General features: G+C 27.1%; 1 protein-coding gene across 3 annotated transcripts in view; it reads right to left on the bottom strand.

The window, feature by feature from the left end:
• Positions 1–18091, bottom strand: part of LOC108781083 (serine/threonine-protein kinase SIK3) — a 35779-nt gene that overhangs the window by 14485 nt on the left and 3203 nt on the right. For all 3 annotated transcript variants that reach the window (XR_001940926.1, XM_018548959.1, XM_018548960.1), the window contains exons 2-9: positions 16453–16749; positions 16164–16334; positions 10301–10424; positions 7488–7608; positions 6327–6567; positions 5716–6031; positions 3390–3523; positions 1970–2129 (exon numbers count right to left, since the gene is read on the bottom strand). Coding sequence is in view for 2 of the 3 variants with exons in the window: in XM_018548959.1 (XP_018404461.1) it covers positions 1970–2129; positions 3390–3523; positions 5716–6031; positions 6327–6567; positions 7488–7608; positions 10301–10424; positions 16164–16334; positions 16453–16749 (1564 nt within the window). In the remaining variant the exon portion in view is untranslated. The remainder of the gene's footprint in view (positions 1–1969; positions 2130–3389; positions 3524–5715; positions 6032–6326; positions 6568–7487; positions 7609–10300; positions 10425–16163; positions 16335–16452; positions 16750–18091) is intronic.

Genomic DNA, 18091 nt, shown 5'->3' with positions numbered 1-18091 from the left:
TCAAGATTGAATAACTTTTTTTATATATAACTTTTTATGTAGGTACTTTATATATAATTTTTATGTAATATTTGTATATATAATTCTGTACTTATATATAATTTTTATATATAATAACGTTTCTTAAAGTAGGGAAAAGTAGAAATTTCAAGCTGTAAAATGCTTTTTTAAACATCTTGATACAATAATTTTTGACGAAGTTATTCTATCTTGAAATTTGCTTATTTTTGCAGAATGAAACAAATAATCCTTTAATTTTGTTGAATAGTGTATATCATATTAAATATTCTCATTATATCGAAGTAAAAAATTTTTTAATTATTTAAATCAAAATCAAATTAAATTAAATTTTTTTCAACGATTTTGAATTCGATCTTTTCTTTAAGAAATACAGTTTTTCACACACACATAATAGTATCTTAGAGTTTATCATTACATATTTTTCTAAATAACCTATAAGTTATACTTTTACAAGTCCACACATGACATCAATAATATAATTTTTATCATTAAACTTAATCATTAAACTTTTATCATTAACTTTTCTTTTTAAAGTTTAGATTGTAAAAAAAGTTATTTAGTATCATTAAATGATAATTAAAGAACTATTAGATAATAATTCTATATTTGTTGAAGGAAGAAGCTATTGCTACTATTTACTCAAAGAATTCGTTATTAATTCTTTTAACAATATCTAATTTTTTTATTCCGAAGTGATCTATAAATAGGAGTACAAACAGCATTTTATTCTTATTCGTAATTAATATGTTTCTATTATTATAAAAAGAAAAGTAATGGTTTTCACAAAAACCTTAGAATCAATCTACTTCAAAACGCAAATAGCTCTGCGTATAAATGGTTTGATCTTTTTTAGACTTATGAAAACTCAAATTTTATGTTTTTTTTTTTTAAGTAGAATTGAATGTCATTCATTGATGTGATTCATCGTCAAACAATATAAAAAAATACGTCCCTCTTATTTTTATCCATAGAACAACTTACTAAAAATTCATTAAAATTAAAGAAGGATAGTTAGTTGGATTCCCTTGTTATATATATTTTTCATGAATTTTATATCATTGCGGTTAAAAACCATTTCTTACTGTGAAAAACCTATTTTTACTTTACTGTAAAGTAACAAATTTATCTCTAATAACATTTGATATTCTTTTTATGTACTTACGTTATTTTATTTTTAAATTTTTTAAGAAATTATACTTTGTTGTATTTCAAATAATAAAGTAAAAGAATCGAATTTTGTACATATATATATATAATTTTATATTTTCTGAATTAACATAATTTTTTCACATCCTTACTTCTATAAATAAATATATCTAAAACAATATAAAAAAAACAGTTTTAAATAACAATTGTATATAATATTGTTTCAAATATAAATCTTTTTTGTTTATATACATTATATTATTTTTTATATATTATACAATACAAATTAACACAATAACTTTTTTACAACAATCTTATCGTATTTAAATAAAGAATTACAAAGCTATTGTGTACAATATTAACTTCTGATTAAATTATCAATATATCTACATATACATATAGCACAGAATTTATAGAGATTTAAGACGTTCATAAAATGTTCTAAAAGATTATAAATATTCGTAGACGTTTTATGAACGTTGTGTGTTATCTAATATCGTGTAATACTATCAACCATAAATCATGATTCAGAATAATAACCTGTATTGTTATCTACTGTTTTAATGTGCTATCACATACTTTCTCAGCAACTCTAATATGTAATAAAAGCATTTATAAAAAAGAATGGATAACAGAAACAATAAATTATAACAGAAAAGGCACAGCTTGGGACATATGATAGTGCTAATTTTGAACAATGTATAAATATTAAATAATACTACAAGCCATACAGTTATAATTATTTTATAATTGTCGAAAAGAAAAAACTCAACACATTATTCAATTTTTAACTACATCATACCTGGTCGCTGCATAACAGTGCTAAGGCCACTTCTTCTTCTTCTATCACTATTTCCACTATTATTACCGCTGTTGTTATTACTCCCGTCTCCAGTCGCAGTACTGACAGCAACATTTAATGATTGAGCACATGATACTATTCCTGAACTACCACTCTGTAACTGTTTGTATACGTTTATTTAAAACTTTGAATTTGTATATTAATATAGAATACTTGATATAACATGATTTTATAGAAAAACAAAGGCTAATGCAAAATAATATACACAAAGAGTTCCAAAATGATCTCATGTCGAGTATTAAGAGATTCTTGGTACCAAATAAAGCAACTTTTTGTTTATCAAAATTTTGTAAATAAAGTAATTAAAAAATATTTAAAACTGTCTAATGTAGCGTATTAAATTGTACGTAACTTAGGAGTGGAGCGCGCACTGCAAAATCATATTTAAATTATGTACAGCGCAAATGAAGTTACTTCTTCTATTTTACTAAAAATTGTATTACGTAAGTTTTACTATGTACAATATAATATTTCATTTTTTAATTTTAAAAGAAATATAGAATTTATTATTTGAATAGAACTTCGTTAAAAAAGAATTTTTTATCAATGTCACTTAAAGAATGACTTGATAATAAAATGATCAAACAACACATAATAATATTATATACGAATTCTTTTGTAATGTTTTAAAAATATTAAAACTTTGACAATAAGAGATAATATAGACTCCTTTTATTTTGAAACTTTAATACTTTATCTTTATAATCGTCATTTACTAAAATTCAATATCTTTATATAACAAAACGCAATACAAAAGACTAATATCATTATAGATGAATTTATAGATTTATAGATGAATAAAATTTAAGTACAATATAACAAAAGTAAATAATACATTTTGCGCTGTACCTAACTCGTGCCTAATATACTAATAATAAAAAAGCTTTAAGCAATTATGTAAAAACTCATAATATTATTTGAACGGAATTTTGGTAAACGAAAAGTTCCGGAAACGAAAAGTTTACCATTGTTTTGTTAGATACCAAGAATTTTTCGACATTACGCATCGACTTTTAGACAATAGAAATATGAAATTATTTAATAGAATAATCTACTACACAACTATTAGAACATTTACATTCTTTATAGATATATTTTTATTTATACTAAATCAATTTTTTTAATGAAAATTATAATAATAAAGTTGTATTATTTATCAAAATATAAAAAATAAACTATATATATATTACAAAATTTGACTTTATTTTCATTAAAACATTAAATATTAAAATTAGGATGTGATCACACACTCACGCACGCACGCACACACACATTCACCGAGTATCTTCCACTTATTGTTAGTTGCACTTTTACTTAATTAATCTATATATAATTACAATATATTTAATTATTTACTTACTGGCTGTAATTGTTCCCTGCTACCAGGTTGACTCCAGCCACTATCTTCATCATTATTAATGTTACTACTATGTTGTTGATGAAATATGTGAAGGTTTGCTCCACCATCTGAAGCTCTTCTACCAAATCCTCCAGCTGTAAACATACACGGTAAAATACAATTACACTAACCAAAGCAAAAAAATAAAAATTTTAAGTATAAAATTAATCTTTGTAATAAAATAAAAGTTAATATACAGAGTGCCTCATTTTAATTTATCTTGGAAAATATCTCGAAAAATATGTAAGGAAAAACATTTGAAAATAGAATAATTTCGAAGAGGACGTATTTTAATCACGTTGTTTTTTTTTTCAAGCAAAAGCGCCAGAAAGATATGAAAGTTACTACCACTTTTTTTAAATAAAATTATATTTTTTTATGTAATATGATCCCTCAATTGTTTTGCATATAAAAATACTTAAGTTAAGATTTTAACAAATCAATAGTTTATGGGATATTTTATATTTCATTGTATCAATTATTGATAAAATATCGAGTATCTCATTAAAACAATTAATTTTTTGATTAATCGCACTTTTAATACTTTTATGAATAGAATAATCAGATAAATCAATTGGTATAAAGAAAAACAGTGCTTTAAAAAAATGTGTAGACAAAATAAATAATTTTTTAAATAAGAAACTGTGTGTTTTCTTTACATCGTTTAATTCGTATTTTTGCATTGATTCATCTTACTATGTACATAAAAATATTAACATAAGGTCATCAAAACTAAATACTTCTTTCACATTTACAGACTTTTATTAAAGAAATTTATGCCTTCAATCGATTTTTAAGGAGTTAGTCGTCCAGTCGCATGTGACGACTGGCGAACACTATAATTCATATATTTTCTCAAAAAGACAACAAAAAGCAAAAATTTGAACTAGAATTATCAAATGAAACACAATATTACAAGGCAATCATATACCTCACAGTCGGTCCGAACTAGTAGCTTCTTAAAAATGCGTTAAAAACATAAGTTCCTCAACCAAAGTTTTTTCTTTCGGTGATATTTATCGTTTCTTAAAATTTCTCCCTAAGGTTTTAAAATATTCTGTATATATGTTCGATTTACGTACCTCAATATATTTAATGAATTAACAAAGTCAGTATATTTGTGGACTCAATAATTTAAAAATAAATTTGAAAAATAAAGGCTACGAGTCAATGCAATCATCATCGTCATTTTTCACTTCATCATTAAACAGTTAAGTCTTATTTTAAACGGTTGTGAAAGAACAATATTGTAACAAAATTTACAGTTTTGACGATACGTAGACCTTTGTAATCTTTTCAAAATTATTAAAAAATTGACAATATTAAATTTAATATTTCACTGACAATAATAAGATTACTGGCCACCAAATCGAAATTACAAAGTGGCATTTGTTGAAGCGGAGTCATTATAACAAGAATTTTATTATCAGCCCAGAATGAATAATGAAGGAATTGCGAGCGAAGTATTCGATCATGTTAGAAGGTTAAAAACAATCGTATGGATGTTTATGTTGTAGATAATGTGACTTATTTGTATTTTTATTTTTAATTTCATTTCAACTGATTAACTCTACGTTGAAGATGACCTAATGCAGGTTGAAACGTTTGTATTTTAAATTTATATCATTAAAGTTTAATATTAGCAATATACATTTTGCGTTGACTCATAGCCTTTACTTTTCAAATTTGTTTTTAATGAATTAATTTAATTTTGATAAATTTTTTACGTAATTTTGTTTAATCTTTGCATATGTGTTTGTATTGTGTGCCCGTGTATCTTTCTCTTCCCCTTCTTCTCATCCTTCCCCCTCTTTCTTTATGAATGCGTACGTGTATATGTATGCACACGCTTTTTTTATTTTTTATTATCAATCGATAATTTACTAAAAAAAAATTTTTTTAATTCAATTTTTAAAACTTTATGTATATAAATATCTTTATAAATTTCAAATATTCATATTACATTCATATTATAACATAATCTAATATTATACATAAATATTTACTTATATTTATATTGTATTATTATTCAATAATTAATTTTACAGAAATACCTCATACAAGTAAATTATCATTTAAATTAAAAAATGGTACATATAAAAAACACAAAAATAAATCAAAACAATACAATTTTATAAAAATTAGTTCTGAATGTAATAATATATAGTAATAAAAAAAGCTCAGTAGCATATTTATTACTAATCGACTAATTTAATAAAACAAAGAATTTATTTTAAAAAAATAAATTTTTAAAAATATATTTTCCATAAAACAAGATGAAACTTACTGGCACCCATTACAGGAGGCGGCTTCAACAAATGTTGATCCTTTATTTGGAAATTTTGTGGTGGTTGATGTTGAACTAAAGGAAGATTTAATGGTAAATTGGTATGCGGTAAAACTTGAGGATCCATATTACACTGAAGAACAGGAAGAGGCCGTAAAGTTTGATAGCCTGACATGTGATGATAAGGATATGACGAAGGAGATTGATGCACTGCATCACCAGGTCCAACTGTATGTCTTCTTGTTGTATGGTAAGGTGTTCCAGATGGCAAATAAAGACCACTTTTCTCTTCCGTTTCCGATTCAGTTTCACCAAACTACCAAAAAATGATATAATATAAACAATTTATTAACATATTGTTAAATAATAAATATAAAGAAATAATAAAGTATATAAGCTTCTTTTATTTTATAAACGTAAGATTCTTGATTTGCACAATAAATTGTGAAACTAAATGTAAAAATTGTGTAAACAAATAAAAATTGCATAATAATTTAATAGTGTACTTCTAAGTTACACAATTTACTGTGAAAATCAAATAAGTACCTGTAAAAATAAGGATAAAAACAAGTCAAATATATATTTCTTTCTAAAAAAAATAATATAATTACCTTCTCTAATTGATGTGCACCATCTGGCAAATAATCACCTGGTATACTTTGAATACTGTGTAAATTAGGCATTGTTGGTTCTAATCGATCAACAAGTAAATTGTATATAGCTGATACATGATCAAAAGTATTTCCTTTAACGGCTTGTAATAATGTATCTGCGCTAAGTCCAGGCAATCTTAACATATTTTCTATTACTAATTGATTTAATGGTGGTGGCACGCTTACATCAGAATTACATCTGAAAATGTAAAAAGACATAATAAAAAAAATATAATGACAAAATTTTTAATAATTCTTTTTTTTCAAAGCAATTAAAATTATTATAAAGCAAATTATTATTATATCAAAAAATGCATATAATAATTTTAAAATTCTTTTCAGATTTTGAAAAAATTTTTCTAAATTTTTATTGCGCATGAAAAATACATGCGTGATACGTGCATGTAAAGTTTGTTAATAATATATACATGTATGTATCTTTTACTGAAAAGTTAGACACAAACGATTTAATAAAGCTAGGTATCAGATCTATTTTTGGTAAATATATCAATGAAGAATCCACCTCAATAATTTTGATCTTGACATATATTATCAAGATCGTGACCCTAAGGTAAGTCATAACCTCCAACAGGTTTTAATTATTCATTAAAAAGTAATTATCAAAAATGTTTTATTATATACAATATTAAAAACTGTCCTATATCCTACATTAATTATATTATTATTTCTGTATTTACAATTAAACTATTTTTATATAAATAAGTAATCGTTCATTTTACGCAATACTAATACTAAATAAAAATTTGTATAAAAGTAAAAAATTCGCTCAATCGAGCTAAATAAAGGATGTAAAATTTTAATTAAGACATCTATTACATATCAGTATGTTTCGTGACCATAGGTCATTTCTTCAGCATATAATTTAATGTGAGTTTATAATGTAATATACGTTTATATACTAGCATGATATATCAATTAATATAAATGTTATATCATCGTGTACAGACAACTCTTTAATCAGAATTTTACTTTCAGAAATCTACTAAAGTTGACAAAATTTCTGACATAATTATGTTCAAAGTATTGCTTTTATTTTGAAAGATATCATTTATATTATTAAAATATACCATAATATATAATCTATATCAAGTTACATACCCTCCAGGTTCTAATTCTATTACTCCATCTTCACTCATCCATGAATGCGCTAAAATTTGAGAAATACTCAAACGTCGCTCTGGTTCTACCACCAACATGTGCCTAATCAACTTTTCGCAATCTAAAATAAAAATATTATTTATTTTACACAAGTTTACATAATGCCTATTTCCAACAAGTATTGCAAACGTCAGTCCAAATTTCGAGTCAAAGAATTTAATTTCTATAACTCGGGATTGATCTATGTGCGATCTTTAAAAGGCAGAGGCAGAATATAAGGTTTTTAATTAAAAAATTTTGCTAAAGGTTTGATGAAATTAAATTATATTTCAACTTCGTTAAAGTGATTTTTCCAGTAAAAATCTTAAAAAAATGATAGAATTAAATTGAAATTTCTCCGCAAAGATTATGTCCAGTTTGGGCCCTAACTGAACAGCATTAAAACATAGCTAAGACATTATAAAAGGATTAAAAAATTCCACATGTATAACTTCATAAAATGAGTCCCTTGAGACTACAGCTGTTCAAAGTTCACTATTCTAACTATATCTTGTATCATGTATCACTGGTTTTATTCGATTTCTCGAGTCATATAATATTCGAGATATGCCCAATATATCTTAACAAAGATAAGTAAAACCTTTTTTGGGCTCTGAATGAACAAGTCAGAGGTAATACACTAATTAATAGGAAGGAGGGAGAGACTCTCACAGAATACAAAATAAAAGGTTTTAATTGCTTAATTGAAATGTGGTCAGCATATAAGCCTGATCTCTCTTCAGCTTTCTCATTGGATCAAATCCTTAACCTAACTCTCTATAGAAGTAAAAAACATTAACTGCTGTTGCTGTCAAGATTTGCATATTCCAGATACCATATAATTGTCATCACAATACCCAATCATATAACAGTCATTTTGCAAAAGCAGTAATATTCTGGTATGTACCAAATACATTTCATTATTTCAATGTCTTTGATATAATCCGTTATCGTCATCACACGGAAGGTGCCCAAGACATATAGAAATCGGATAAGACTAGTGGTACATAATAGCAAACTTTGTATAGTTTTAGCACTTAGGAAACCTTTTCTATGAAATTGAGTCTCGTTTAATACCTTCAAATTTTAGGCATATCTCAAAATTGTTCATCGAGTATAGATCTATGCCCGAAAATGTTTCCAAAAATTTTTATAATATTTCTCTAAAAATGTATTAAATATTTATTTCGCTAAAAGTATTGCAAAATTGTTACAAATACGCAAAAATTAGTTTTTAAGCGTTGATTTTTTATATCAAAAAAGACAATTAAGTATATTTTAATGATATTAAGTATATTTTCATATTTTCCTGTATAATTATATTGTTTTATGTATTCCATCTTTTTCACATCTTTGATCAGATATGTTAGAACTGTACGTCTATTGACATCATAGGTGTTTTTGAATTATCAAGGGAGTAGTTTTCATAAGATCGCAAATGTCAAGCACGCAATGTGGGAGTACAACTTAGGATAGTGACCGCTTGAGAGCACCATAAAATTAATTACCGAATTCAGGGGAAATTCTTTTTATCATTTTTTTATATCATTTTATCGTCAGAAATATGATACTAATCAATAATATAATTTTATCAACAAAACTGAATTAATTAATCTCATTTTTTTAATTTTAGTGAAATTCACAGTAGTAGTACGTGACACTATTCAGTATTTTATCTTTAAAGTCTAATATCTCGTTAAATATTGCGCAAACTGCAAAATGGTATAAGATTTTTCGACTCAGTTCGGTCTACTCTACTTGCTTTTGATAGGTGATTTAATTGATTAATGGCACTACTGTATATGGAGACACGATAGTGTCTCGGCGCTAAGACAAGCGCAGCGATATTATCATGTACTTTACGAGAGACTGAGTGTGGAGAATCGAGATTACTGAATCTGAATAACGGTTCAACCGATCAAGTTATATATGTATACATATTTATTCGCAGTAGTTACATTCGTATAGAAAACTCTTAAAACTCAAAAAACATGATAACATTTCTAGAAGGGCACCACGAATTATAGAATAACAAGTGAATCAAAAAGAGTCGCGCGTCCTTCAGCGCTCCTTAAATCATACAACAAATATACTCTTTTATCGACAATAGAAATTATACTTAATACTATATTTTTTTTATTGTCTGTTTTTCTATGGTTTTCTTAGTTCATGTCATGTAACCATTAATACCTATCATTGAAAAAATAGCTGGTTCCTGTACTCGTTACATAATAAGTTAAAGTAAGAAATTACTTCCCATTTTTTTAAATTATTTCATTTTAATAGAAAAAAAAACGCTATAATTATGACGTGACGGGGAAGTGTCGCGTTAGTACATAACCATAGTCGCCTGTAATAAATAATTTCTCGTGCTCCTAGTAATTTATGACTCTAAATGATATCTCGCCGCGCACTTGTATTTGGCGGTGAGCTGGATTTATTCGATGATATTTAATAATTAATATCTAATTAACTATTATGAAAAATGCAAAATGATTCACGACTTTTCGACTCTAACAGAAAAAGCTGAAAACTACTGTATATGTATGGGGTGATTTCGCCCCTTCAAACCGTTTTTTGGCCGCAACTAATATTTTCTAAATCCATCTCTTTATGCAAGCTACAAGTTCATTAAAATCAAAATTTGACACCTCGAGAGGTTCCCTTGTAAGTACAATTATAATAAAAGCGGTGCTTAGTTAATTCTGTGCAACCTCCCCTTGATAGTTACTAAATAATAGTAAGTATAAAATATTGCTTATTAGATTGTTTACCTGCAGACATAAAAAACGGTATTCTGAATTTCCCTGAGACAACCACAGATCGTAACAACTGCATTGTAGGTCCATCAAATGGTAGAGCACCGCAAACTAATACATATAAGACAACGCCAAGACTCTGAAATAGTATGTATTGCACTTTATATATATTGCAATTATAGTAATGTAAATATAAGATATATTAATAATATCCTCTTTTAATATATGTTGAATATATTTCGGTATAAATAATATATTCAATATCAAATTATAGAGAGAGAGAGAGAGAGAGAGAGAGAGAGAGAAGTATAAAAAGTAATGCAAAATGTACAATATCTTCAAAGATTTATTAACAAATGTTTAAACACTGAAAATGTACTGCATTACCATAAATTCTACAGGTAATCAGAAATAAAAAAAAAAAGAAATATAAAAAGTAATGCAAATACACATGCAATATCTTTATTAATTTTTAAACGAAAAAGCTGACCACTGAATTATGATAAAATGCTAATAAATTTTAATAATTATTAAAAACGCTGAAAAATAAAAATATAAAATGTATATTTTTACACTCTAAATTATATATTAAGTAATAAATATCAAAACTAAATATGCTGTAATACTGGGGATAAAATTATTAATCTAAAAATAATTATTAAAAATAACAGAAAACAAATATAAAATGTAATGCAAAATATACATATAACATTTTCACAAAAATTTATTTATAAAAGTTTAATACTGAATTATACCACTTAGTACGAATTTTGAAGATAATTATTATAAAAACACTAAATAGATATAAAATGTACTACAAAATGTCATATTTATTATAGCTTTGTCAACAAAGTTAACAAATAAAATGTGCTATAATAAAATATTACGAATCCTAAAAGTAATTAAATGAAAATGTTTGAAAAGTAAAGACAGAAACAAAATATATACTAATTTTACAGATTTATTATAGAAGATACACCAAAAAATTTGCGAGTTATCGTCCTATTAAAAAAATGGCAAGGGCGTTGGGAAAAGTGTACCTTCCTAAAAAGAGATTACGTTGAAAAAAAAATTTATGAAAAACATGGATACTAATACGGATACTTATTGATTTGCCCTTGTAAGACTTATAACTCGAAAAATATTTTATGGAAAAATATTTTTTATTATAGTTTTGAAAAACTTTTGAAGTGCGCTACAAGAATAAATAATAAAAAATAGGAAATTTTATTTAAAAAATTGAAAGTAACCTTGCCCTAATCTTGACAATACCACCCAGGGTCAAACAAATAGTATCCTCTTATGCCCCCCCCTTACTCTTCAAACCTTACAACTTTTCTTTAAAATCGTATCTTTTGTACATTTCAAGATATTTCGGTGTCTAAAATAGGATATTCTGTATATACTATACATATATTAGAATCACAAAGTTCGTTTGATTTTTTAGCTCAAAATAGTGTACATTTAAAAAATTAGCGATTATACCATTTGATAAAACAAAATTTCAGCTTTAAGAATCTGATTTCTTAATTGCGGTACGATGATTTTTAACGAAGTTTATGAGCAATTAAGATCAAAATGCTCTTTTACTTAACTTGTGAATAACTCAAGAACAAAAATCGTAGAAACGTTTTTGAAAAACGATTTTGTAGTAATGTAGTAAATAAAAAGACAATTTTTCATCTTTTTCAACTGTTATATATACAATTTTGAGCTAGAAAATTGAAACGAACTTATCGAACAAGCTAATATGTACATGCATATACACCATATTTGTAATTATTTAGAACTACACGCCGAAATTTTTCCGGACTTACAAATAGAACTAATTGAAATAATATCACAATTAAACTTTGATGCTCAATAGGCATCTATTAAAGAGATCTTAAGGCTCCTGAGTACTCAGCCAAGAACTCCGCGTTGACAACATTGAATTAGTCGGCGGCCTGGTGAAACCGATAACTACATATACAAGATTATCATTAACGCTTATTTTAGTAATAAAAGTATTTTAATTAATTTTATGGTTTTTATTTTTCTCGCATATATAATTATATACATTTTACGGAGTAGACAATTTTAATTTATCCTGTCGATTTTCTTAAAATCTGTAAGTTTAATCGTGTGTAATCATGCGTGTGCGAGCATGCGTGGCGCGTGCGAGCATGCGTGAGCGTGTTCAGATCACGTCGGGGTCACCAATGTGACCTTTAAAGCTGCGTCCAGATTATCGAGTCGAAACGCGAGCCGAACCTCGAGCCGAGCCGAGCCTTGAAAGCTGATGAGCTTCGAGCCGGAATTATCGAGCTGAACTTTGAGTCGAAATCAAATCGAGCTTTAACCAAATTTCACGAGCGTGGCAAGCGATTCATATTGTACGTGATTTTAATTATCTGTTTTATATAATTAAATATACGCGCATATACAATGGACAATATTACAAGAATAGCTACTGTTCTCGTTTGTTCTGCTCAGCTCGAGGCTCGGCTCAAGGCTCGCGCAGCTCGGCTCAGTTCGAGGTTCGGCTCGCATTTTAGCTCGATAGTCTGGACGCAGCTTTACGTTTTTGTGAAGGCCAACATGACGAGGTTTGGTCTACCGCGGCGTTTTGTCCCGGTCCCAACTACTGGATTCGTCAGTGAGGCATTGTAATAAGAGCCTACCTTAAACGCATGGGAGAGTTTTTAGATCGAGGTTCCATATGAAGAGTATTCGCGTGTCTCGAATACTTGCGAGAATTGGCGCGAGTCCTGTTGGACCTCTGGTGGCGGGTCGCCACAGGCTCAAAGAAAACCGAAGTTGATAATCTTGATTGATCTTAATGTTTTTAAGGTCAGATCAAAGTTATAAAAAATTTTCTAATGGATTCTTCTGTTTTTTTTATTACCTATTATTGTGTGTAGCTGACCTTTTCAGAATACTACAATATTATTTTTTGTTAAGCATTTTCCAAGTTATGAGGCTTTAAAGTTGCAGTGAGCATTTGCGTTCTCCAAGATATTTGACTGACGGCTAAAATCATTTGAACATTATTCAAAATAATTATCTTGACATCATGTATCAAAGTTAAAGCTGTTGAAAATTGTTTCTCTTATTCTTTATTTAAAATGCATTTTTAGTGCGTAACTTGGATAATACTTCATTAAAGATAATATTATTATAGTGTTTTGAAAACGTCTTAGAGCCAGTTACACAAGAATATATAATAAAAAAAATATGGGGTATCCTATATAAGATTTTTTTAAATTTTAGATAACTTTGATTTGACCTTAAAAATGTCTGATTAAGGTCAACCAAGGTTACCAACTTCTTTTTCCCTTAAATCATAAAATTTCTATCTGTTTTTATTTCAAACTTACAGATTTTAAGAAAATCGACAGGATAAATTCAAATGGTCCACACCTCGTAAGACTATATATAATTATATATGCAAAAAAAGGAAAGCTATAAAATTAATTAAAATACTTTCATTACTAAAATAAATATTAATGATTAGCATAATATTTCAGAAACACGCAGCAAAGTTAAGATAAAAAAGTTTCCCCGTAAATTCGAATTAATTTCATAGTGCTTGGCTCCTAAGTGGCTACCCACCCTAAGCTACCCCTAGCTGCTCGACTTCTGCGATTGTACAGGAGCTGCTATAAACCTGAATGTTAATAGATATATAACTATGACACCTCTAGTCAATATATAAATTCTATTATAACAGTAATGCAGCAACATTGCAATATTCCAATAGTATTGCACAATAATATTGTATTGTGTGAATGTTGAAAGTCATTTTATATATAATTGTACAACATCGGACGAGCATACTCTTATCTTTATATTGAACCTTCCACACTCGGCATGGAAAGTTGTAAATCCACGTGGAAGATGATCATTCATAACGTGATTAAGTAGAACATTGTCAATATCAGCGTAGTTAGTCGGGACGTGTCAATATCACCGTCATCAATCAGGACGTAATCAATCGCAATATAATCAATATCAACATAATCACTCGGGACGTGGTTAATTGTAACGTAGTCAATCGCAACATTGTCAAATGCAACGCATGATCAATCGTAACATATCCGATCGGAACATCGGTCAAATAGGATACTCTCATAATCTTCTATCTAGAACTGTTTTTATTAATAATTCATCCATAGACAACTACATCATATAATTCCTTACAGTGTAAGATTTGTGTATGTCAGTAAGTAGACACAACAGAAAGCGCAAAGGGTATTTGATTTAATAGCAGAGTGCCAATCTAGTAGGGGAAACTTGGAAACTTGGAGACTAGAATACCTAAAATACCTTGATATTTTTCTCATATTATTAATTACAGTTTTCAAGAAAGTGAGATTCCTATTCACTTTCCTTCAAAGAGAAGACAGAAGAAGCAATCTTATGAATTATAGCAATCAAGGAAAAATCATGATGGCAAATATAGGCTCTCTGCAGAGAAGTGCCATCAAAAATAAAACACATGTAAGAAAAGTCACCAGAGATGGCCACAAGAGTTACTAGAGACATTCAAGATCAAATGTGATGTCAAACTGATAGAATTTTCAAATGTATACATGTAAGCATAACAGAAAGAGTATCCATGTAGGGATTGTATGGTATAGCAATAGTGTCTGCTTAGTAAGAAAAACTAGGAGGTCAAACTGCGGTTCAAAATTTCGAATTCCGACAGTGCCAGAAGCGCTCTAATTTTTTTTTCTTTTATTATCGCTTACATAAGGATTACTCAGCAACGAAAGCATTTTTGAATTTATTACGACAAACAGTGGCAAAAAGTCAGAAAAACTTGATCAAATTCAAAATTTTATCAAATAGTTGAAACTAATCTGAAAGCACAATAAATTAAATAAAATGTTAGATATCTCGAAAATCACTAGAAAAGAATACACGAATCAGATAACAACAAAGCTTTCTAAATGTATCAAAATCAAATTTTGAAAACTTGGAAAAGGAAAATTTTAAGTCATATTTTATGGTAAAAAAAAAAAAGACAAATGTAACATCACATTCAAAAATAAAAAAAAACTTTTGCTTAATAATTACTTTATATAAATACTTTTCTCTTAAATTATATTACATGTATACAATGTCCTATTTTTAATTTTTATACATTAAAATATCTCACAAAATTAATATAAAAGTTACAAGAAAACATTTCAAATAAAAATTGTATAATTTGAAGGAGAATGAATAATGATAAAATAAAAAAAATAAATTCTTCAGTGTTCCATGAAGATGTAACCATTTTTTTAAATGAAATTTTGTAATGTTGTTTACATAATATAATTGTTTTCGGCTAAATTTATGATAGTTTATCTTTTCTTTCTTTTTTTTTTCATGTTGAGGATAAAAAAAATTATCATTATTTTTCCCTTGCTTTGTATATCTTTTTTAATACAATAGAAAGACTGTATCACAAATATCCAAAAAATATCTAGTATTTAGACAGATAATTACCCTACCGGATATCTGAATATAAAATATCCAATGTCACCATTCTTTCTAGATCTGTTATCCTGTATCCAATAATTTTTCAATATTTCAAGTATAATACTTTTAATTAATTATAAAAGTTGTATTGTAACGTAAAAAAAATTATACAATAGCATTTAAAAAATGGCTGTAACGTATATGACTTCAAAAAATTAGTTTTTCAAAATTAATTTAACACGTATGTCTGTATGTGTGTGTTCGTGTGTTCGAGTTGCGTGTGCGCGTGTGTGTATATATGTATATGCCCGCGCATGCATTATTAATAAGATTTATTTATAATAAAAGAATAAAATTATATTTAAACAACTATACATACAAATTTTTAAATAAAATTTATATATATATGCATATAAAAGTGGTAACATACCCATACATCAGCTCTTGGACCATCATAATGCTTTCCTTCAAAAATTTCAGGTGCAGCATATGGTGGTGAACCACACCATGTACTAAGTGGAACACCAGGTGTATACTCATTACTAAAGCCAAAATCAGCAATTTTTATATTATTGTCTGCATCAAGTAACAAATTTTCAGCCTAAAAATAAGTAAGAGATGCTAATTATATTCATACAGTATGCAAATATTTATAAAATATTTTATTAACAATTAAAATCATAGAATAACCAATTTCAATATAACACAATAAAATAGACCTTAAGATCTCGATGAACTACTCTTTGTTGATGCAGATAACGAACGGCAAGTACAATTTGACGGAAAATTCTTCGTGCTTCTGGTTCTGGCATTCTACCATTTCGAACAAGATGATCAAATATTTCACCACCAGGAGCATATTCTGTCACTAAATATATCATTTTCTCCGTTTCCATTACTTGGTACAGTCTTATAATATGTGGATGTCGTAATCTTTTCATTATATGTACTTCACGAAAAATTTTTGCTAAATTTTCCTCATTTAGTTTAGTTTTGTCTATTATCTTTATAGCAACCTATAACAATATAAACACAATATCAATATAACTTAATATTTAAGGACAGGTAGCATGCAAAAGTTTCCGGTTAAAAAAAATTGCTATTTAAGGAGATTCTAAAGTGAATCTGTTTTACCAATTTTTTTCAAACAAGTATTTTTCTGCCTTTATAGATTATAACAGAATTACAGATTATTATAGAAGTATAAACGATAATGTAGTCCAAACCAGTCGACTCGTAACAATGTTCACTTTATATATAAATTTCATACTTATAGGTACAAACGTATAATAAAGGGTGTTCCAAAATTCACCTGACGGATTTTGTGGACAGGTAAAGCGAACTGAACTGAGAACGGAAAGTCTTGTACCATTTTACAATTTTCGCAATAGTTAACAAGATATTATTGTCTAAAGATTATCGAATATGTGCGTCCGCTCGACCTACTATTGACAAGTGTAAAATTATCATTTAAAAATTATATCGTAAAATTATAATTTCTAGATATTTTTTTTAATTGTAATTTTATCTTAATTTTTGTTTCTCTGAAAAACGTGATACTAATCAAAATAAACTTTAACAGAAATTTATTTAAAAATTAAAAATTGTTATATAATTATACATGAAAGATTATACCCGACTATATACACAATCATATCTAATTATACAAAATCATATTGTGCCAAATCTCGGATGTGATTATATATGGTTAATTATATATGATCTTATATAATACATATTACGTCTATTTTTTTATTATTTTAAAGTATTCTAAAAACTGTTCGTCTTTTATTTAAAACTTTTTAAATATCTTTCACAATTTAGAGGATATTCGCTGAAAAAAAAAGAAAATATTTTTACAAGACAGTTCTACTCTCTCTAAACGAATGATAATTCAACACTTACAAAAAGATACATATCTTATTTTTATCTATTATATATGTATATTATAACATATCCAAAATTTATTAAAATCGAAGGAAGACACTTAATTACAGTAAGTTAGATGTAATTCCATTTAAAAAAGAGATAATCTTTATATTTTTTTAGTATCTCCATATAGATAAAAAAACAACGTGGCCAAAACACGTTCCCCTCAAAATTGTTCCACTTTTATCTGAAATACTTTTTCGTATAAAGAAAAAAACGAGTTATTTAGGTGACCTTTAGATGCCTCATCGTGTATACGCTTGAGTAGTCTGGCAATATACTTCACATATCACATAAAAAAATTTTAATTAATCTTAAAACACAAAAGAACTTTGTTGCTATCTTCAATAAATTTTCAAACATTAGGGTGTAATTTTAATTATATATATATATATATATATATATATATATATATATATATATGACGTT

This window comes from Cyphomyrmex costatus, unplaced genomic scaffold, assembly GCF_001594065.2.
Source record: "Cyphomyrmex costatus isolate MS0001 unplaced genomic scaffold, Ccosl1.0 scaffold76, whole genome shotgun sequence".
Taxonomy (NCBI): domain Eukaryota; kingdom Metazoa; phylum Arthropoda; class Insecta; order Hymenoptera; family Formicidae; genus Cyphomyrmex; species Cyphomyrmex costatus.
Note: the sequence above shows the minus strand (reverse complement) of the source record. Positions and strands in the feature narration are given on the sequence as shown.